The sequence below is a fragment of the Desmodus rotundus genome, chromosome 4 (genome assembly GCF_022682495.2).
Source record: "Desmodus rotundus isolate HL8 chromosome 4, HLdesRot8A.1, whole genome shotgun sequence".
NCBI lineage: Eukaryota > Metazoa > Chordata > Mammalia > Chiroptera > Phyllostomidae > Desmodus > Desmodus rotundus.
The window spans coordinates 100,534,674-100,556,405 of NC_071390.1; the positions used below are offsets into that span (position 1 = coordinate 100,534,674).

Genomic DNA, 21,732 nt, shown 5'->3' on the forward strand with positions numbered 1-21,732 from the left:
CATACATCTTTTCTAGCTAGTGCTTTCTTTTTTTTTTTTTTGATAAAAAGTGGAATTGCTGGATTATATGGTAATTCTATTTTTAATATTTCGAGGAACCTCCATACTGTTTTTCATGGTAGCTGCACCAATTTACATTCCCATTAACAGGGCACAAGGGTTCTCTTTTCTTCATATCCTCTCTGACATTTATTTTTGACAGCCATTCTAACAGGACAGGTGTGAGATGCCGTCCCATTGTGGTTTTGATTTGCATTTCCCTGATGATTAGTGATGGTGAGCACCTTTTCAGTTACCTCTTGGACATCTGTATGTCTTACTTGGAAAAATATCTATTCAATTCTTCCGCCCATTTTTAAATTAGATTTTTTTCCTTTCCTTTTTTTTTGCTGTTGAGTTGTATGAGTTCTTTTTATATCTTAGCTATTAACCCCTTACCAGATATATAATTTGTAGATACTGCCTCTCATTCAGTGTGCTATCTTTTCATTTTGTTGGTGGTTTCCTTGCTTGTGCAGAAGCATTTTAGTTTAATGCAGTCCCACTTGTTTATTTTAGTTTTGTTGCCTTTGCTTTTGGTATCAAATTCAAAAAATCATCACTAAGACCAATGTCAGGGAGCTTGCCTCCTAGTTTTTTCTAGGAGTTTAATGACCTCAGGTCTTACATTCAAATCTTTGATCCATTTTGAGTTAACTTTTGTGATTGGTGTAAGTTAGTGGTCCAGTTTCACTCTTTTGCATGTGGCTGTCCAGTTCCCAACACCATTTATTGAAGAAAGTGTCCTTTCCCCACTGAATGTTCTTGGCTGCTTTGTCATAAATTAATTGACCATATATGTGTGGGTTTAATTTTGGGCTCTCTATCTGTTCCATTGATCTGTGTCTCTGTTTTTCCGCCAACACTGTACTGTTTTGATTACCATAGTTTTGTAATATAGTTTGAAATTGGGACACGCGTTGTCTCCACTTTGTTTATCTTTCTCAAGATTGCTTTGGCTCTTTGAGGTCTTTCCTGGTCCCATACAAACTTTAGGATTCTTTGTTCTATTTCTATAAAATTGCCATTGGGATTTTGACAGTGGTTGCTTGAGCATATTGATTACTTTGGGTGGTATCGACATTTTAATAATATAAATTCTTTCAGTCCATGAGAATATCTTTCCATGTGTTTGTGTCTTCAGTTTCTCTAATCAATGCTTATCGTTTTCTTATGTCCTACAGTATATAGGTCTTTTACCTCCGTGGTTAAATTTATTCCTAGGCATTTTGTTCTTTTTGTTGCAGCTATAAATAGAATCATTTTCTTAATTCGTCTTTCTGCTAGTTTGTTATTGATGTAGTAGAAATGGAACATTTTTGTGTATTGATTTGGTATCCTGCAACTTTACAGATTTTTTTTTCCTGTTTTAAGTAAATAAGATTCCACTGGAGTATTTTTAATGGAATAATATTTCATTGCATGTACATAACACATTTTGTTTATCTGTTCATTGTTGATGGACACTTGGGTTGCTTCTCCCTTTTGGTTGTTGCGATAATGCTGCCGTGAACATGGGTGTACGGGTATCTGGTAGAGGCTTTGCTTTCAGTTCTTTGGGGGGTATACCCAGAAGCGGATTCACCATACTGTATTCCACAGTGGCTGCACCATTTTGCATTCCCATCAGCAGTGCACAAGGGTTTCAGTTTTTCCATATCCTTGCCAACACTTATTTCCTATTTTTTAAATAATAGCCACCCTAATGGATATGAATAGATCAGAGGTTTTTACACTGTGCTCTGTGGACTTTAGGGGTTCCATGAATGTCCTTGATGGTTCCCGAACTTCCCTTCCCTGACCTCTGTTTTACGTATTGCTCTTTGCGTTTCTGTGAAGAAGGGTTTTATGGCTACGAAAGTTTCAAAAGCCACTGCACTGAATGATCTCTAGGGTATCTTCCTACTCGAAAAGTTGATGGTTTTGATTATCTGTAACTAATGAACATGAACAATAAATGCTTTTGCTCTCATCTCTGACATTACAGTGGTTGAGAAACAAAGGTGCCTCCGTTTCCCTAGTGTGGTACAGAAGAAACCTGTGTTGGAGGGAGCGAGCTTATGTGTCTGTGGCTAATCTTTGACCTGTTCACACATGTGCCCCTCAGAGTGGGACACAAACACGGGGTCTGCCTGCCTCTGCCCTTGCCTGCAGCCCCTTTAGACAAAGGTATATGACCCATTCACGTCCTGGAGGGAACCAAGCGTGAATCCACTTAGAAGCCCAGGAGTGGTCACACTGTGCTGTACTTGTCCTCCAGTTTTCCTTCTGCCTGGCGTTCAGCCAGCTGATCACCGAAAGAACAGAGACTTTTGTAAGTATTTTTTTTTCCACTTGGTAATTGACTACAGACTTCGGTTATTAACTTTTTTCTTTCTATCCTTTTCAAACTAATGTGATTTTTCATAAATCTAAAATGACTTGAAATTTGTAAAATTTGTTACTGTTTCTAACAAAACCTGTCGTGATTCCTCGAGAACTTATTCCTAAAATAATTTACACATCGAGGTTTTTAAAAACTAGGTCTATTGTCCATGTATTCTTTCCATGAATATTATCAAGTGTCGCCCATGTGCTGGACATTGGGCTAGACGACAGGCAAAATGTGATTGCTCCTCCTGAGGAGCTCACCGTAATAAAGGCACAGTCAGCCTACCTGTTAGAGGAAAGTTTTGGTGGTTTAAATACCTTAAGATAAGGCTCTAAGCACTTAAGATGTATGACATATAGGATATATCTTCTTGTAGTAAGGAAGAGAGGACATTTAAGAAGTATATATAAAAAAAGACATGTATATATTGTACTGCATACATGTATATGACTGGAAATACACATATACATATATGTATATTTACTGGAAATGCTGGTGGGCTACAGATAGGGATGTGCCAGAACCGCACTACATTGGGATTTGTGGAAACAGCAACTTCAGACTCTGAAGAAGTGGATGATATAACAGCTGTGTTGGAAAAGTTTCCAGGTATTATCTTGAGTTCATCATCAAAATTTGGTATCGGTCAACGATTCCATCTTTGCTCTTTACTGCCTGGAATTTTTCCTACATACTGGTTGGTTAATGACCTTTTCTCTGAGATTTGTGGGTTTTTACAACATGAAATAGCGGTGAAATAGCGGCTGTGCTCACATCCTGGGGATTGGGCCACCATTATTCTACAACTGAGTGGCCATTGGTGGCTCACGCCAGCTCCATGCCTTGTTTGTCTTCTTTCAGTATTTCAAGTCCTGGGTGAAAGACCTGCTATATCTGTACATTAGTAGAGGCCCAAGAGGAAGTGACCACCATAGCACTAAAGCAGAGATAGCCTGTGTTGGATTATGAGAGATGAGTTGGAGTCCCCCAGGCAGCGATGAGGGAGAAGGAGCTTCCTGGTGGTGGAAACCACTTAGGCAGGGCGTGGAGCCATGGACTAGCACGGAAGAGAAGTGTGGCGTGGCTGGAGAAGAGCACAGGCTCAGTTACTGCACGCCAAAGCATTTGGTATTTAGCCGTTATTTATTGGACAACCGTAATGTGCAAGGCGTGTGATAAGTACTAGGGGACACAAAGACCAACTAATTCCTGCCATTACAGGATTTTTAATCTAAGAGCAGAGATCGCTAGAAAAAGATCTAAATGACACAGTTTACTGTGGTATAAAGTACCGTAATAAGAGTGGTAAAAATCTAGCTTTGAGGTTTCAAAAAGAGGAAAGAGTACATTCATTTGGGGAGGGAAAAAAGCTTCATTGGGGAGTGTAGCATTTGAAATGGGCCTTGAATAATGGTTAGACTTTCTCTGACAGTAAGGGTGAAGTTAAAAGAAAGTGTTGTTCAGCTAGATTGTGACCCTCAGACAGGCGGCGCCATTAACGAAGGTCGAGAAGAACTGGTTCCAGGTCAAGATGATGACTGTAGCTTAGGACAGAATATGCTGGTTTCAGGCATAGTTGGAATTTGAGGATGATTGAGATTCCAGAGGAAAAGGATGTAGAGACAAAAGAATATTGAAAGCAGAACTTTGAAGGATACCTTTGTTTAGAGGCTGAAAAGATTAAGAGAAGTCAGTTAATATGGCTCAAGTGAGTAGACAGATAAGAAGTAGAAATAAGAAACTGAAGAGTTTCAGAAAGGAAGCCCTGGTTGACAGAGTGCAGGCTGTACAGATGGAGCCAAAGAACAGGCCTTGATGTTAGCAATCAGAAGACTGTTGGTGAGTTACCTGCGATTTGTTTTCTCCAGCAGTGGTGGTGGAGGAACTGTGTCACTAGGGTATATGAATTGCAAGGCTCAGGAGAAAGTGGAAGTGCCTAATGTAGTGAGGAGAGCATCAGCTAACAGGCACTGTGCACCTTCCACGTGCCTGGCATTGGTCTGAGCACTTCATTAACTTCTCTAATCCTCACAACAAACCTGTGAGGTGGGTGCTGTTATTAACCCTTATTACGGATCAGGAAGCCATAGGCAGAGAGGCTGCATCACTTGCCCAGAGTCACGTAGTCAGTGGCTAAGCCCAGGTTTAAACCTAGGAAGTCCCGTTCTGGAGCTTGTGCTCCACATGCCACTGCACCACCCAGAAATTGAAGGACTTTGGTGAGAAAGTGACGGCCAGCATCAGGTGGCTAAGAATATTTGTGCCCCCACACTCCTTCTTTCTTTCTTTCTTTTGTTATATTTTATTGATTATGCTATTACAGTTGTCCCATTTTTTCTCCCCTTTATTCCCCTCCGCTCTGCACCCCCATTCCACCATCATTTCCCCACCTTAGTTCATGTCCATGGGTCATACATATAAGTTCTTTGGCTTCTCCATTTCCTGTACTATTCTTAACCTCCCCCTGTCTATTTTGTACCTACTATTAATGCTTCTTATTCTCTGTACATTTTCCCCCATTTTTCCCCCTCCCCAATCCCTCTCCCCTCTGATAACCCTCCATGTGATCTCTGTTTTTGTGAATCTGTTCCTGTTTTACTTGTTTGCTTAGTTTGTTTTTATTTTTGTTTTTTTAGGTTTGGTTGTTGATAGTTGTGCATTTGTTGTCATTTTACTGTTCGTATTTTTGATCTTCTTATTTTTCTTAGATAAGTCCCTTTAACATTTCATAGAATAAAATGATGGGCTTGGTGATGATGAACTCCTTTAACTTGACCTTATCTGGGAAGCACTTTATCTGCCCTCCCATTCTAAATCATAGCTCTACTGGGTAGAGCAATCCTGGATATAGGTCCTTGCCTTTCATGACTTTGAATACTTCTTTCCAGCCCCTTCTTGCCTGCAAGGTATCTTTTGAGAAATCAGCTTACAGTCTTCCGGGAACTCCTTTGTAGGTAACTGTCTCCTTTTCTCCTGCTGCTTTTTAGATTCTCTCCTTCTGTTTAATCTTGGGTAATGTCTTTATGATGTGCCTTGGTGTGTGCTTCCTTGGGTCCAACTTCTTTGGGACTCTGAGCTTCCTGGACTTCCTGGAAGTCTATTTCCTTTGCCAGATTGGGGAATTTCTCCATTATTTTTTCAAATAGGTTTTCAATTTCTTGCTGTTCTGTTCTCCTTGTCCTGGAGGTTCCTCAGCTACTCCTTGTATTTTTGAATTCTTGTTTCTTCATTCTGTTCTGGTTGAATGTTTATTTCTTCCTTCTGCTCCAAACTGTTGATTTGAGTCATGATTTCCTTCCCTTCACTGTTGGTTCCCTGTATATTTTCCTTCATTTCACTTTTTATAGCCTTCGTTTTTTCGTCTGTTTTGAGACCATACTCAACCATTTCTGTGAGCATCCTGATTACCAGTGTTTTGAACTCTGCATCTGGTAGGTTGGCTATCTCTTCATTGCTTAGTTGTATTTTTTCTGGAGCTTTGACCTGTTCTTTCATTTGGGCCATTTTATTTTGTCTCCACATTCCTGTGAGGTACTGAGGGGAGGAGCCTTAGGTGTTCACCATGGCTGGGCAACCCACTTTGCTGTGTTGTGATGCGGTATGTGGGGGAGGGTTCAGAGAGGGAACAATGCTGCTTGCTCAGCTCTCAGCTGGCTTTCAGTCCCTTCCTCTGCTACCCACAAGCAAATTGGGCCCTTCTGGTCCTGATTCCTGGGTGGGTGGGTTTGTGTACATTCTAGCACCCTGTGGGTGTCTCCAATGAACTCTCCTGTGAGGCTGGGAGTTTCTCCTGCTGTCTCAACCCCCACACATTTTTTCAGTCAGAGGTTCTGAGGCTTTATTTCCCCGCACTGGAACCCTGTTTTAGGGGGGTCTGTCTTACTCCCCAGTTGTTCCTCCCGATTAATCAGCATGCAAATGTGGAACTGCCCGGTCTGCTAGCACTGCCTCCACTGCCTGGTCCTCCAGCTGCCACCTTGACGCTCATCCTCTCCACCCTGGCTGCCTGTCTCTGTCTCTGTCCCTCCTACCAGTCTGGATAAATGTTTCTTTTTTAACTCCTTGGTTGTTGGACTTCCACAGAGTTTGATTTTCTGGCAGTTCTGGTTATTTTTTGTTTTTAAATGTTGTCCTTCTTTTGGTTGTGCGAGGAGGCACAGTGTATCTAGCTATGCCTCTATCTTGGCCGGAAGTCCACTTTCTTTCTTAAATGAAGAGAGATCCCAGCCTGTTTGCAAAAATGGAAGGGCATAGAAAACCTGAAAGTAAAAACCAGAAAGAGAGCAAGTCTTGGGATCAGAAGGTGTAAGTTCAAAAGCAGTATAAAATAATTTATTTTAGGAGGCTGTACCTGGACCCTGTATTAGGCCTCAGACCCTCCCAGAAGGAGGGAGGGGACTGCCTAGACTGAAAATAACAAGCTATTGTGATGTCAAGGACTATTCTGGGAATTTAACTTGTATTAACTCCTTTAGTCCTCCTAACAGCCCTATTGCCCTGTGTTTATAGATAAGACACCCTGCAGAGATTAAGGAGCATTTCCTGTCTCACAGGCAGCAAAAGGCTCCAGAGGCCAGCCCTTCCCCAGCTCAGAACCATCTCGGACTGCTCCCTTAGACTCGGCCATGCCTCTTGGGGTCAGGCAAAGCCCTCGAGGGAACTCTGGGTGCAGGCAGCCCTAGCTCCAGACTGTGTTTGTTCTGACAGAGCCCTCCCCAAAGGCTCCGTGAAGATTAATTAAATGTGATCATTGATGAGGAGTGAAAGCTCTCTGAGAGCAGGGGCTTTGTTTTGTTCACCACCTTATCCCAGGGCCCGGAACAGGCCCACGGGTGTTGAGTCAAAAGGAAGCAGTCAGTAAAGGAATGAGCGTAGGGAGGGGCCCACCGTGGACTCTCCCCCTAGGGATGGTAGTTCCCCTTCATCCCTAAGGGTGTACTGGTGCGAGCAGATCAAAGTCCTTACCTCTGAGAAGACAAGGTTTTTGTTAGTGACCATTGATCATTTGGTGGAAAGCATTTTCTAGTAATCCGCATTTTCTAGTCATTTGCATTTTACCCAACCTGTTTGAAGGCTTCCCTGTCATCCAGATTGTTTTTATACCCCAGTGCAACTGCTTGGCTTCCAAGAAAAACACAGTACTTATTCTGTTCTCGGCCTTCAAACCATGTGTAGCCAAAAGCTGAGAAAAGATCTAAGCACTTGCAGGACTCCTGATTTTATTCGGGAGCAGTACCGGAAGCCTGTACCCATGAACCTCCATGACCTTTCATAGGAGTGAGCTTGGCCTCAGCGGCAATTAGCGATAATTCTTACAAGAAAAGAATGAAGAAAGGGAGAAGTTAAATGGAGAAGAGATTTTAAGGTCAAAAAGAAGAAGCTGAAGGAACTTGTGTAGGACAGCCTTAGGAGTTAAGAGTTTTTTACGCGTTGAGACCTGGGTGTCTAGTGGAGGAAGGAATGGAAACTGTGGAGACAGACTTGCACTTTAAGGAGACGAAGCAAACATTCATTTAGGGTCACGAGAGGTGAGCTTGGAGACTGGAAACAGTTGGGAGGCCATTGCTGGTGAAGGTAATGAGCCCCTAAACTGGGGTGCTCTGTGGGACCGACAGAGGCATGTTGGACTCAGTGCTAACACTAGTTTCAGTTTAAGTGGTTTTGATACTGTAACTCAGTGTACATACCTTTTTTCTTAACATTTGGTGTTACGGTTACAATAAAGCTTAGATGAGGTCATTGATTTTTTTTTTTTTAATTTTTATTGTTATTCAATTACAGTTGTATGCCTTTTCTCCCCTTCCCTCCCCCCCACCCCAGCTGAACCCACCTCCCTCCCCCACCCCCACCATCCCCCCCGATTTTGTCCATGTGTCCTTTATAAGAGTTCCTGCGAGGTCATTGATTTTTAAACTATGGCCTTGAAGCTTATGTTGAGGATCCAAAATTTCTGTTAAGTTTTTAAATGATGTGTTTTATTTTTCACTGATGATCCTAAAATGTTAAAGATACGAGTTGTGTTATAGATGATAAAAATGGTTGTTTTATCACTGGTGAGATCTGAGATGTCAGTGCCAGAATGTACATTTATGTTCAGCGTATCATTTGTGCCAGATGAAGCCACAGAGCCACCTCCAAGAACGTTTCGCCGCAGTTGCAGAAAGAGAAGTGCCGGGAGCACGGAGTGGTTACCGGCACGCGGTATTGCTGCGCAAGGGCTGTGAATGCCGAGGAGCGGAGCCCCACGTGGTCGGCACCGTCTTCATGTTGGAGACCCGGGTTTTCCGTGGGTCCTTTGGATGAATAATAATTAGCTATAGGCATAGCGATGACTAAGGAATTTTTTCAATGTTCCGGATGTCAAAAATAATCTTACACGCTTATCTATTGCAGATTTTATAATCATAATTTTCTTTAAGAGACCAAGCTATAGAGCTGTAAAGTGACACTTCATTAAAATTGGCATTTGACACTTGGAGAATTGGTTAAATAATAAGTGAGATGCGATGGATAGGCCTGGTGTCTGGCACACAGAAAGTACTCTAAACTATAGCTGTTACTAGGGGTAGCAAACCTCCATGGACTTTTTAAGGGAATTTTTTTCTCTAGGAGACTCAGGATTCCTCCCAGCATTGTGGCCTGTGGAAAAGAATGACACAGAGTGGCTAGCTTAAGGGTGGTGGGTGTGAGCCAGTAGCCAGCAGCTGACAATCCAACATCAGTGCAGGGCAAGGCAGGTGCAAACATGGCCAGAGATCAAGGCTAGAAGAGAGCCATTTCAAGGGACTAGAACATAACTGGGGAGACAAGTGTAGGGCCCGACCTTCAGGAATTCAGAAGCAAGTCGTTTAGGAGAGCTGTAGCAAGGCCCTGATGTTCAAGGGTCCCAGGCAGAAGGGGGGCCTGATTGAGCCTGGCCTTTTGTTGGGGAATTTGGGGAGAGCCAAGAAGAGGGGAGTCTTCTGGGTAGTGTCTTCTGAGTAATGTCTGGAACTGTCTCCTGGACAGAGAGCAGCAGGAAGACATTGGACCCAAATGGTTTAAGGATTGAAAGTTGATGGCCTGTCAGTGGGTTTAGGAGATAGTTGGCGCCCCCGAAGTGGCTGGGGTGAGGAGGGTTAGGGACAGGGATCTGGGTTAAGTCCTAATTGTGGGGTGCTGCCTCGGCACATGGGCTGCACATCAGAATCACCGTGGGGGATGTTTTAAAGATGCCAGTGTGTATGTGCCACCCCAAACCTGATGAATCAGAGTATCTGCAAGTGGGGCCAGGAGGTGGTCAGCCTAAATGTCCCCCTGCTTATTCTAATCACCAGCCAGATGGGAGCACAGACCTTAGAGCATCAGAATCACTGGGAGCCCCAGCCCAGAGTTTGATGCGTGGGGTTCGGGGTGCAGTCTGAGAATGTGCGTTTCTAACCGGTCCCCAGGTGGTGCTGATGCTGCAGGGGTTTGGGAAGCCCTGTCCTAGAGCCAGTGTTGTTAAGGGTTCTTTTGCGTCTTTAATGCTCCCATGGAAACCGCCATTTGTCTGTGTAGGTGTTCTTTGTCAGTTCATTTTTGCTCTGGATAGGACTGTGATTTCATTGAACCTTATGCTATTTATGTTGTTACCGGCCGTGGGACTTTGGAAATGTTACTTAATGTCTTCGAGGCCCAGTTTCCTCATCTATAAAATGGAAGGTGATGACAATTTCATAAGGACTGTGAAGGTGTGTTGGTTAGGGTACTAGTTTTGGAAGGAACTGACAAGCAGTTATTTAGGAGGAATTTTTATTGTTATTAATCACTGAGCCTATCATAGTTACTAAGGAAGGTAGAGAGGAGAATATAAAAAAATCAGTAACATGAAATTTCTGTAAGATAGCATTTTATTATTACTGTGTATTGAAATCTGGTTGTCTCAGCAAATAAGGTAGCATCCCTTGACCTCTAATTAGGTTATAAGAGGACAAGTTCTGGAGCCGGGCAGTCTTGGAAACTGGCATCACAGCCTCATAGCTGAGTGACCTTGAGCGACCGACCCCTCTTCTTTCATTCTCTTTCTTTAGCAAAACGGGGGTGCTGTCTTCTTCAACGAAGTTGTAGGATTGATCAGAAACAGTCTTGGCATATTCAGAGTGTGTGCCTGGCCCATGGCAGGTGCTCAGTACATGATACCTTATTTTTGTTGCATTTGACTTTGTTCTTTTTAAAGGTTTATATTCCTTCTGTTAGATAGAGACCATTGCTTCTATAAGCTCTCCCAGCTCTCAGGGAGGAATAAGACAAGTGTAGTAATGATTGGGGAAGAAATGAGGTGGCCTTTACGTGGCCTGTGTCTGCGTAGCCATGCTTAAGGCTGCCTCAGTGGTCACAGATTGTGTTGCGGGGGAGGGACAGACTGCTTGCATCCTGAGTCCATCTCTGGTAGGCCATTTAGACATACCGCTTAGAGAGGAATACCAACCCCTTTTGGAGTAGATTAGCACAAAGAACAGGGGACCCAGTATCCTATGGATCTTTTATTAAGCAACTAATATGTGCCAGGCAGTGAGCTAGATGTGCCTCATTCATCACTGATTCATTCAACAACTGTGAATTGAGTGCTCACAGTGGGCCAGGCACTGGGGTTTGAAAGGATGAAGTTGCTCTCAGGTTCTTGCCAACCTGTGCCCCTGGGGTATGCCTGCAGGAAATGATTGCAAGAACTTGATTGTGTTGCTCTCTGTGGGTGGGTAGAATGAAAACACGGCTATGACTTGAAATCACTTGGAATTATGCTGTAATGGTAGTGTTTTGCTATGCAATAAATTTTGGACTGCACCACAAAGTTTCACTGTAAAATGGCACACATTTCAAAAAGACTTAAAGTGTCTACTTTTTTTCTTTTTTATTGAATTTATTGGAGTGACATTGGTTAATACAACTGTATAGGTTTCAGGTGTACGGTTCTATAACACATCATCTGTATATTGTACTGGGTGTTCACCACCCCAAGTCAAGTCTCCTCCCATCACCGTTTATCCCCCCGTACCCTCTTCTACCTATTCTACTCCTCTGCTTCTCTTTTTCGCCTGTATTTTCTCCATTCAGACCAACCACATCCACATCCCTGTTGGGTTGAAACAGGGATGTCCTTTTTCTCTGTGTCTTGGAATGACTACACCATAACATTTCCTTTGTATTTTCCTGAAGCTTTGCGAATTAACCAAGGAAAGAAAAGCTAAAGTAGAAAGTGACCCCTGCCTCACCCGGCAAAAAAGACCCCTGCTAGGGAGTGTTACCTCCTCACTAGACTGGAAATACCAGTTCAGACATTGTGGAGAGCCCAGGACTGTGGAAAATGCTCCAGTGATTTGAGGTTCTCCCAAGACAAGCTTCTCTCAGATCAGTGAGGCACTGTATGGCTAAGGGCAACGTCGCAGAACACGAGTGTGATCACCCACACACTGGGACAGGAAATCTGTTGTCTTCCTCTCTTTTAGGTTTGGCCCCTGTGTACTCCGGTTCTGGGTGAGGTGGGAAAATAAACAAATGTTTTACACACTCCATCACTGTCATACGGCCACCTGACATGTGCATTGTGTTCTTTTGAATGTTCCCTTGAATTAATGGTGGTTTTTTTGGCCAGTGTCTACATATTGTGTTGTCTAGAGTGTGTTCATTCAGGTGTACAGAGTGTCTAGAGTGTGTTCGTTCAGGCGTAGGAGAAAATTCAGGCTTGAATTTCCCCCTACACCCCAACACCTTCAGTGTTGGGGGCTGGAGATGACGTGGGGGAAAGTGGGTTGGGATCTGGGCACCTGGGAACCTCAGGAATTATGTCTGGCCTGGCAAGGATGATCTAGGTCAGAGGTTCAAAGAAACAAAGTGAAAATCACTTGTGTCGTTCCATGGGGGATTTGTCAGAACACTGGAGCTAAAGCAAAAGCGGGGGGTTCCCAGGCCAGCACCCCTGCTTGCCCAGCCTTGCAGCGGATTGTATGGTTGTCGGTCACCTCTCCTCCCTTGAGCTGTTGCTCCCCAGGGGTGCCGGTCTCAAAGCCATTTGATTTCATCACCAGCTCCATCTGGAATTTGAGGTTTACTTTCTTAGGTTCTGTGTCCCAGTTCCGCACCAATACCCCCTCCACCCCAGGTCTGGTGACTTACTAAGACGGCTCACAGGACCCAGCCTGTACAGTCTGGCCTCCATACCTGCTGGTTGTGCATCTGCAGACTTAACCAACTGCAGACCAGAAATGTTCAGGAAAAAAAATTCCTGAAAGTTGATCCCTAAACAATACAGTGTAGCAGTTATTTTTATGGCATTTACGTTGTATTAGGTATTATACGTAATCTAGAGACTATTTAAAATATACCGGAGGGTGTGCATAGGTTCTATGCAAATGTTGTATCATTTTATGTAAGGGACTTGAGCATCTGTGGATTTTGGTGGTCACAGCGTCCGGGAGCCAATCGTTTCATGGAGACCCAGGAAAGACTAGAGTCATACTCCTGGCTATGATTTGTTACAGCAAAAGGATACAAAGTAAAATCAGCCAAGGGAAAAGGTGCGGGGGATAACGTCTAGAGGCAACCAGGCGCAAGCTTCCAGAGTCCTCTTCCAGTGGAGTCACGAAGGACACACTTAATTCCTCCAGCAACAGGTTGTGACAGCATGTATGAAGTTTTGTTTACCAGGGATGCTTATTAGACACCCAGAGCTCTGGGCTTTTATGGGAGCGGCTCACGTAGGCATCCTCTGCCTAGCGAGTGCCAAAACTCCCGACTCTCAGAAGGAAAGCACGGGTTCAGCGTGAACCACGTTGCACAGAGTCCAGGTGCAGCAAGCCTTCCTTACCAGGGAGCAGTTGGGATTCCTCCTCACATCTGAGTTTCCAGGTGCCAGCCAAGGGCGCAAGCAGTCTCGAGTATGCTGTATTGTCTTTTTGGCACAGTTTCTAAAAAGTTTCTCTTTTTACTTTGAACTTATTGAATTGGAGGTTCACATTTGTGCCCGGTGATTGAGGTGTTGGCTAGACGGGCCCTGGTCTGTCACAACTGAGGGAGAACTGTGGTCTGGACCGATGGGCATTTTGCTTGCTGGGCATGGTTGTACTTTGACAGTGCTGCCTGCTCGCTCGCAGCCTGGGTTTCCGTCCACGGGGCAACTGAACCGCCCGCCTCCGTCCTTTCATCAGGGTGCCTTCTTCCCGCCTGACCCCTGCCCTGCTGGGGCTCTCAGACCCTCGGGCCCTGGCATTGCTTCCTTCCGTGGTCCCTAGGTGGGCTCGGAGGCACTGGCCATTCTGTCCCCAGCCCCACAGGCCCAGACCTACAGCTTTCTGGGGAGAATGGGGGTAGTGGGGAGGGCAGGGCAGGTTTTTAGTTAACTTCCATTTAAGGCCTGTCTTACTGTTTTTAAAAGTAGTTTTAGAAATCTGTCTATGAGATTTGAACCTCTTCGCTTTTGAGTTTTTGCTCTTCTGTTTCTATTTTTTTTTTCTTTTTGGTTTTTTGAATTTTAGTTGCCTGGTTTCACAAATCTCACATCTAACAGTGGTTTAGAATTACAGGTAGTTGACCCTCTTTTTTAAAAACACTTTATTGTTTATGCTATTATAGTTGTCCCGCTTTCCCCCTTTTATGTTCCTCTACTCTGCACACCCCCTCCCACCCACGTTCCCCCACTTTAGTTCATGTCCATGGGTCATACATATAAGTTCTTTGGCTTCTCCATTTCCTATACTATTCTTACCCTCCCCCTGTCTATTTTCTACCTACCATTTATGCTACTTATTCCCAGGACCTCTTCCCCCTGTCTCCCCGTCCCCTGCTGATAACCCTCCATGTGATCTCCATTTCTGTGATTCTGTTCCTATTCTAGTTGTTTGCTTAGATTGGTCCTTTTTTTTTTTTTTTTTTTTTTTTTTAGGTTCAGTTGTTAATAGTTGTGAATCTGTTGTCATTTTACTGTTCATATTTTTGATCTTCTTATTTTTCTTAGATAAGTCCCTTTAACATTTCATAGAATAAGGGCTTGGTGATGATGACCTCCTTTAACTTGACCTTATCTGGGAAGCACTTTATCTGCCCTTCCATTCTAAATGATAGCTTTGCTGGATTGAGTCATCTTGGATATAGGTCCTTGCCTTTCATGACTTTGAATACTTCTTTCCAGCCCCTTCTTGCCTGTAAGGTCTCTTTTGAGAAATCAGCTGACAGTCTTATGAGAACTCCTTTGTAGGTAACTGTGTCCTTTTCTCTTGCTGCTTTTCAGATTCTCTCCTTCTGTTTAATCTTGGGTAATGTCTTTATGATGTGCCTTGGTGTGTGCTTCCTTGGGTCCAACTTCTTTGGGACTCTCTGAGCTTCCTGGACTTCCCAGAAGTCTATTTCCTTTGCCAGATTGGGGAATTTCTCCTTCATTATGTTTTCAAGTAAGTGTTCAATTTCTTGCTGTTCCTCTTCTCCCTCTGGCACCCCTATGATTCAGATGTTGGAATGTTTAAAGTTGTCCTGGAGGTTCCTCAGCCTCTCCTCATTGTTTTGAATTCTCGTTTTTTCATTCTGTTCTGGTTGAATGTTTATTTATTCCTTCTGCTCCAAACTGTTGATTTGAATCCCAGTTTCCTTCCCACCACTGTTGGTTCCCTGTACATTTTCCTTCATTTCACTTTTCATAGCCTTCATTTTTTCATCTGTTTTGTGACCATACTCAACCAATTCTGTGAGCTTCCTAATAACCAGTGTTTTGAACTCTACATCTGATAGGTTGGCTATCTCTTTGTCACTTAGTTGTATTTTTTCTGGAGCTTTAATCTTTTCTTTCATTTGGGCCATTTTTCTTTCGTCTCAGTGTTCCTGTTACGTAGTAAGGGGCGGAGCCTTAGGTGTTCACCAGGGCTGGGGAACCCACATTGCTGTGCTGCAGGCACTGTATGTGGGGGAGGGTCCGAGAGGGAACAGTGCTGCTTCCTCAGCTCCTGGCCAGCCGTCTTTCAGTCACTTCCCCCTGTGCCCACAATCAAATTGGAACTTCTGGTGCTGATTCCTGTGTGGGTGGGTTTGTGTACGTTCTAGGACCCTGTGGGTCTCTCTAATGAACTCTCCTGCGAGGCTGGGAGTTTCTGCCGCTGCTGCCTTGACCCCCACTGGTGTTTTCAGTCAGAGGTTTTGAGGCTTTATTTCTTCACACTGGAACCCTGGGTTGGGTCTGTCTTGCTCCCCAGTTGTTCCTCCCGTTTATCCGCACACAAATGTGGGACTGCCTGCTCTGCTAGCTGCTGCCTCAACAGGTCCGCCAGCCGCCACCTTGCTGCAAGTCCTCTCTGCCCCGGCTGCCCGTTCCCACCCCTCCTACTGGTCTGGATGAATGCTTCTTCTTTAACTCCTTGGTTGTCTAACTTCCATACAGTTCCACTTTCTGTCCTTTCTGTTGTTTTGTGTTTTTAAATTACTTGTCCTTGTTTTGGTTGTGTGAGGAGGCAGCGTATCTACCTATGCCTCCATGTTGTCTGGAAGTCACATGCAGTTGACCTTGAACACTGTAGGGGTTAGAGGTGCCAACCCTCTGGCACAAAGATCTACATATAACTTTTGAGTCCCCCAAAACTGAAGTACTAACAGCACACTGTTGACTGTCAACCTTACCAATAACATAAACACTAGATTAACACCTATTTTATATGTCAGATGTATTATATACTCTATCTGTAATAAATAAATAAGATAAAGAAGGTATTAAGGAAATCATAAGGAAGAGAAAATACATTGCAGTATTTATTGGAAAAAAATCCACATGTAAGTGGACCTGTGCCGTTCAAACTTGTGTTCAAAGGTCCACCGTACTCTTTAGTGCCATCTCCAGGCAGGTTCATGCCGGCCCCTCTCCTGTGCCCCGGTTCTGCAGGGGCTTCGCAGAGCCGGGAGGGCACCGCAGTGTCTGGCCTCCTGTCCGTTATGCTTGTATTAGGCCACATGTGCCTCTACTTAAGGCTTGAACTGATTCACTTTCCCACCTGCCTGTAATGTGACCAGGTCCATTTTTAGCCACATCAGCTATTGCACAGCCCTGGGCAAAACTATGGGTAAACTGTGATGACACAGGGGTTGAATGGTCACTGGTGGCGGCTAAACTAAGCTGGTTATGATTAAACTCGTGGCAGCCTCACTAACTGTGCCCTCAGGGTTCAGCCAGGGCGAGTATGGGGAAGGGAGGGGAACTGCCCTCCTCAATCGGCTGATCGCCAAGGCCTCCTTTCAAGGGAGTCGTGTCATTAATAACCCTTGTGGACAAGAGGGTTTTTGGTGCCATTTGCGTCTTAGTGATCGGAGGGTGGGCGGCAGAGCTGCGCAGGCGGCCCCAGCTCTGATGGGGGGGCGGCAGGTGCACCCGGGGGCCAGCTGCTTAGCACTGGGATGACGGCGAGCGCTGCTGAGGAGCTAGATTTTAAAAATGTCAATTGCAGTTCACTTTCAATGTTATTTTGTATTAGTTTCGGATGTTCGACATAGTGATTAGATAAACATAGACTTTACAGAGGAACTAAATTTTTTTTTTAAGATTTCATTTATTTTTAGACAGAGGGGAAAGGAGGGAGAAAGAAAGGGAGACAAACATCAGTGTGTGGTTGCCTCTCGTGTGGCCCCCACTGGGGACCTGGCCTGCAACCCAGGCATGTGCCCTGACTGGGAATCAAACCAATGACCCTTTGGTTCTAGGCCAGTGCTCAATCCATTGAGCCACACTAGCCAGGGAAGGAGCTAAATTTTTAATTTTACTTAATTCCAATTAATTGGAGTAGCCACATGTTGCCGGTGGCTTTCATGCTGTACTGGGCAGTACAGGAAGTAGTTACAGGGTGGCCTTTGGGACTTTGATTTAGACCACAGGATTGGGGATCTGTCGTCATTCCCGTAAAGAGCAGTGCCTGGGGAGAGCTGTGTTCTTAGCAGAAACTGGGTCTAGTTAATTTGGCTTATTTTGTTTATTTAATGTGTTGAATAGAATGGTGGCAAAGTTCATGTGGAATATGAATCTCTCTTTTTTTTAACTTTTATATTTTCTTTCTTTTCTAAACAAATTATTCTTTTTTTGCTTTAGGTTGCTGCCGCAACTGGCCACACAGTCGTGTTGGTAGACCAGACAGAGGACATCCTGGCAAAGTCCAAAAAGGGAATTGAGGAAAGCCTTCGGAGAGTAGCCAAGAAGAAGTTCGCAGAAAACCCCAAGGTAATTTCTTGTTATCAGTGTCCCCAAGACCAGTCCTCCAACCACGTCACGTTCTTGGGAAGGAGAGATGCTGGCCTTTGCCTACTTTTTCAATTTGTTTATGTAAAACCCATTCCTCCATAACTTTAGACCAACATAGCATAGTCACTAAACATACAGGGGACACTGGTTAGAAAACAGGAGAAGTAAATAGTCACATTGTTGGGTAGGATTTGAGGCTGAGGAGTAAGCTTCTGTGGGTAGTGAACTCATTCTCTCTGCTGAGTTTGGGACAGAATGACATCTATTTTGTTACGAGGATGGATGAGGGAGAAACAGGAAGGTGATTTTTGTACTTGCAAGTTAAAAAGGGAATGATACGATAAAAGTGTACTTGGGTAGAAGTCCTGATTGCTCAGGTAAGGTCTTATGCCTGTAGTGCACGTGCTGACTAGAGGGGACAACGCAGAGTGAGTCCTTGTCACCGTCTGCAGCAGAAGAGGTGCAGGAACCCGAGGAACCCCCGGAAGTGTGGGAACTCTGGTTTACTGACTCTTGCTCGCTGGACCTTCACAAATAATTAGAAGTACTGCAGAAGTCACCCCCGTGGCTCTTTGTTTACCTCTGCCAACTTGCGGGAGTTGCTGGAGATTGGTTGCCTTGTGGCTTCAGCGGAAATCCTCTCGGGCAGAGAAGAGCGCAGGCAGGGCTTTCATCTGAGGTATCCACAGGGATGTGTCTAGTTGCCTTAACCAACTTTTTATTGTGGTAAAATACGTATGAGATAAAATTTGCCATTTTAATCATTTTAACGCAGTGACTTAATGACATTCACACTGTTGTACAACTATCACTGCTGCTTCCAAAACCTTTTCATCTTTCCAAACAAAAACTGTACCCATTAAACAATAGCTCCCCATTCCCTCCTCCCCCCAGTCCTTGTTAACCTCTAATCTTTTCGTCTCTCTGAATTCGCCTTTTCTAGGGACCTCATGTAAGTGAAATCATACAATATTTGTCCTTTTTTGACTGATCTCTTTCATTTGGTATAAGTCTTCAGGACTCATCCATGAACTTCATTCTTGTGCGTGACTGAATAATATTCCATTGTGTATGTATACCACGTTTTGCTTATCCATTCATCTGTCAGTGGGTACTTGGTTGTTTTTACCTTTTGGCTGTTACAAATAATCCTTCAGTGAAAGGTTGTATACTCTCTGTTCCAGTTCCTCTTCCAGTCCTTTCAGTTATGTACCCAGAGGTAGAATCGCTGGGTTCTGTGGAAGTTCTGTGTTTGTTTGTTTTTTTGAGGAAACCACCCAGCTGTGTTTTCCACAGTGGCTACACTATTTTACATTCCCACCAACAGTGTGCAAAGGTTCCAGATACTCTGCGTCCTGGCCAACACTTCTTATTCTCCATCTTCTTTCATAAAAGCCATCATAGGGTGTGTGAAAGTGATACTTCATGTTTTGGGTTACATTTTATTAATATCTAGTCACTGTTTAAAAACCAGAGGGGTGGGGATGGATACAGTTTTCACAGTGAGTCTGGACCCAGATGCGTAACCTGCATTTTCGCTTGTTCGCCCTGCAGAGTTCTGTGGGCTGTCGGCCTTGAGCAGAGACGGGGCCTGTCCTGAGTGTGATAGGTGCCCCTGTGCCCAGGTGGCTGAGCTCCTGGAGAGCCGCTGCGCAGGAGTCCGGTCTCCTGGTGTTTCTCACCCCTGCCAGGGACCTGCTTGGAGGAGGGGCGTGTCACCTTCAGCCTGTCTGGTCGACACCCTGTGTTCACGTAGCTCTGCCCTGACCAGGGCAGCACCGCTAGCTACAAGCGGCTGTTGAGCACTTAACATGCGGCTAGTCCAGTGTGAGTTGTGCTGGAAGTGTAAGACAGACTCCAGATTTCAAGGACTCAATAGAAAAAAAGAATATAACACATCTAAATTTTTAAAATATTGATTATAGTTTGAAATGATAATATCTTAGATATACTGGGTTCAGAAGAACTTTTACCTGTTTTCCCTTTTTAAAATGTGGCCAAATAGATATTTTAAAATTACCTGTCATCTCCCATTATGTTTCTTTTGAACGGCTCTGGATAGTTGGCTGTTTCCTGATGATGTGGGAGCCTGTGCTGATTATGACCATTTTGGTGCCCCGTGGGCAAATTACATCTTGAACCCAAATGGCAGTTGCCAGAGGAATTGTCCGTTTCTGCCTGGAGACTGTTTGTGGAGACTGGAGTCCCAACGAGGAAAACGTAGGACTTGAAGCCCTTTGAGCCGGAGGCTGTGTCTGGCATGTTTTTGAAACACCGGTTGCCGGCACGTGATGGGCGATGATTATTCGATGAATGACTGCTGAGTTTGGCTCTTGTACCCTCTCTGTTGCCCTTACTCAGCTCTTCCCGACCTTCTGTGAGAGGGGAATAGCCAGCGCCACCTCCCGACTAATGGATGGTCTTGAGCTAAGCTTTCCCCCTTTTCTGGGAGGACAGATTTCACGGCACAGGACACAGCAGGCTGTCACTCTGGGGACAGACACAGCGGGCCAACACAGGTGCCGTGAACAGACAGTTTAGTAACAGGAGCAGATGTGGCCAAAAGCGTGGAAGATTACGCCCTGTACCTGACAGTGCCGGTGGACCGACAGTTGGGATTGCTCACAGACTGACTTCTTGCCTTGGTGTGAAGTACATGGACATGCTCTTGTCCCTAAGCAGAAACACAGGCAGTTTAATTTCTCAGAATTGCAGTTGGCGTTCAAGTTGTGTCTGGGGTGTGTGGGCCTCTTCTCACCCTCCCCTTTCCCTCTGCCTAAGCAGCAAATCACACACCTTGTTCCAGTGAGCTCAGTGAATGTTCTCCTTCTGCAATAGGCAGGCGATGAATTTGTGGGCAAGACCCTGAGCAGCATCTCAACCAGCACGGACGCGGCATCTGTTGTCCACAGCACGGACCTGGTGGTGGAGGCCATTGTGGAGAAACTGAAGGTGAAGACCGAGCTCTTCAAGAGGCTGGACAAGTTTGCTGCTGAGTACGTGGCCCCTGACGTTCTCGTTGGGTCGGAGGGCTCCTTCCCGGGTTCCAGCTTTGCTCTCAGGAAGGCATCTTCTGACATGAAGCCCACTTCCCCTTCTCTAGCCCGCAGCTCTTTGCTCTGTTCTCCACCCCTGACTCCCAGTTTGCTTCCTGAGGCTTGAACTGTCCTGATCTGATTGTCGTCCCCTAGCCAGGGTGGGATTTCCCATAGTCGATGAAGGGTCCATCCATGGGATGGCCTCTGTCTCTTGCAGCATGTGGGTCTTGAGTCTTCCAGGCCAGAGGATGGAGGAGGCTTGGGCCAGTCCTTCGGTGTCTGCTGAGGAACCTCGGAGTAGTTTCATGTGTCCCATTTGTTTAGGTGAACAGACAGTATGGTTGTAAGTGAAGGGGATGCCTGTGTCCCCACCGAGTCCCCAGAACTCTCCTGTTTTGAGCTTTACCTATGTTAAATTGAAACAGTCTTGTGAGCATGAAAGGAGCATGAAGTTCTTATCTGCCTTCTGGCAAAGGGCGGGAGGGGACAGCCAGCCCGTGAAGGTCAGGCGTGCAGGTGCCTGGGGCTCAGGACCCCGTGCACTATCAGCGAGCTTGCTCACACATGCAGCTCAGGTGCTCAGAGTCTGGAGCCTTGTGCTGTGTTTGCCTCTTGGCTTTTGGTGAATGTGACACCTGACTGAGTCATTCATGTTCTCCTTTTGTTTTGCTTGACCACACTTCTCCCTTCTTCGATGGAACTGAAAGTCAGAATGAGATTATATGACAAAAGTAAGTCAGAAGCAGCCACCAGTAAGCAGTGGCTAAAGAGAGACTTGCATGCCAGCCTGGTGGAGTGTCAACTCTCAGAGCTGCGTGGCCTGGTGTATGGAGAGGCCCTGCCCCTAACAGAGAGCAGAGGCTTACCTTTCTGTCACCCGTCCAGCACTGTGCTGATCTGCATGCTCTGTGCACTGGCATTTGGGGGCCGCAGAAATATCTGACAGAAAGGTAGGGGTGTTGGCTCCCAAGTCAGCAGGGAACCCTCTAAGATTACCAGACATCTGCCCCAGGAAAGGGAGTATAACCCAGCAGTTTCGCCGCTATTGAAATGTTGGTCCTTCC

At 45.1% G+C, this 21,732-nt stretch overlaps 1 protein-coding gene across 1 annotated transcript in view; it reads left to right on the forward strand.

Moving 5' to 3' along the window:
* Positions 1 to 21,732, forward strand: part of HADH (hydroxyacyl-CoA dehydrogenase) — a 52,642-nt gene that overhangs the window by 8,380 nt on the left and 22,530 nt on the right. Inside the window, exons 2-3 of the mRNA XM_024551194.4 lie at positions 17,481 to 17,609; positions 20,469 to 20,626. Coding sequence (XP_024406962.1) covers positions 17,481 to 17,609; positions 20,469 to 20,626 — 287 coding nt within the window. The remainder of the gene's footprint in view (positions 1 to 17,480; positions 17,610 to 20,468; positions 20,627 to 21,732) is intronic.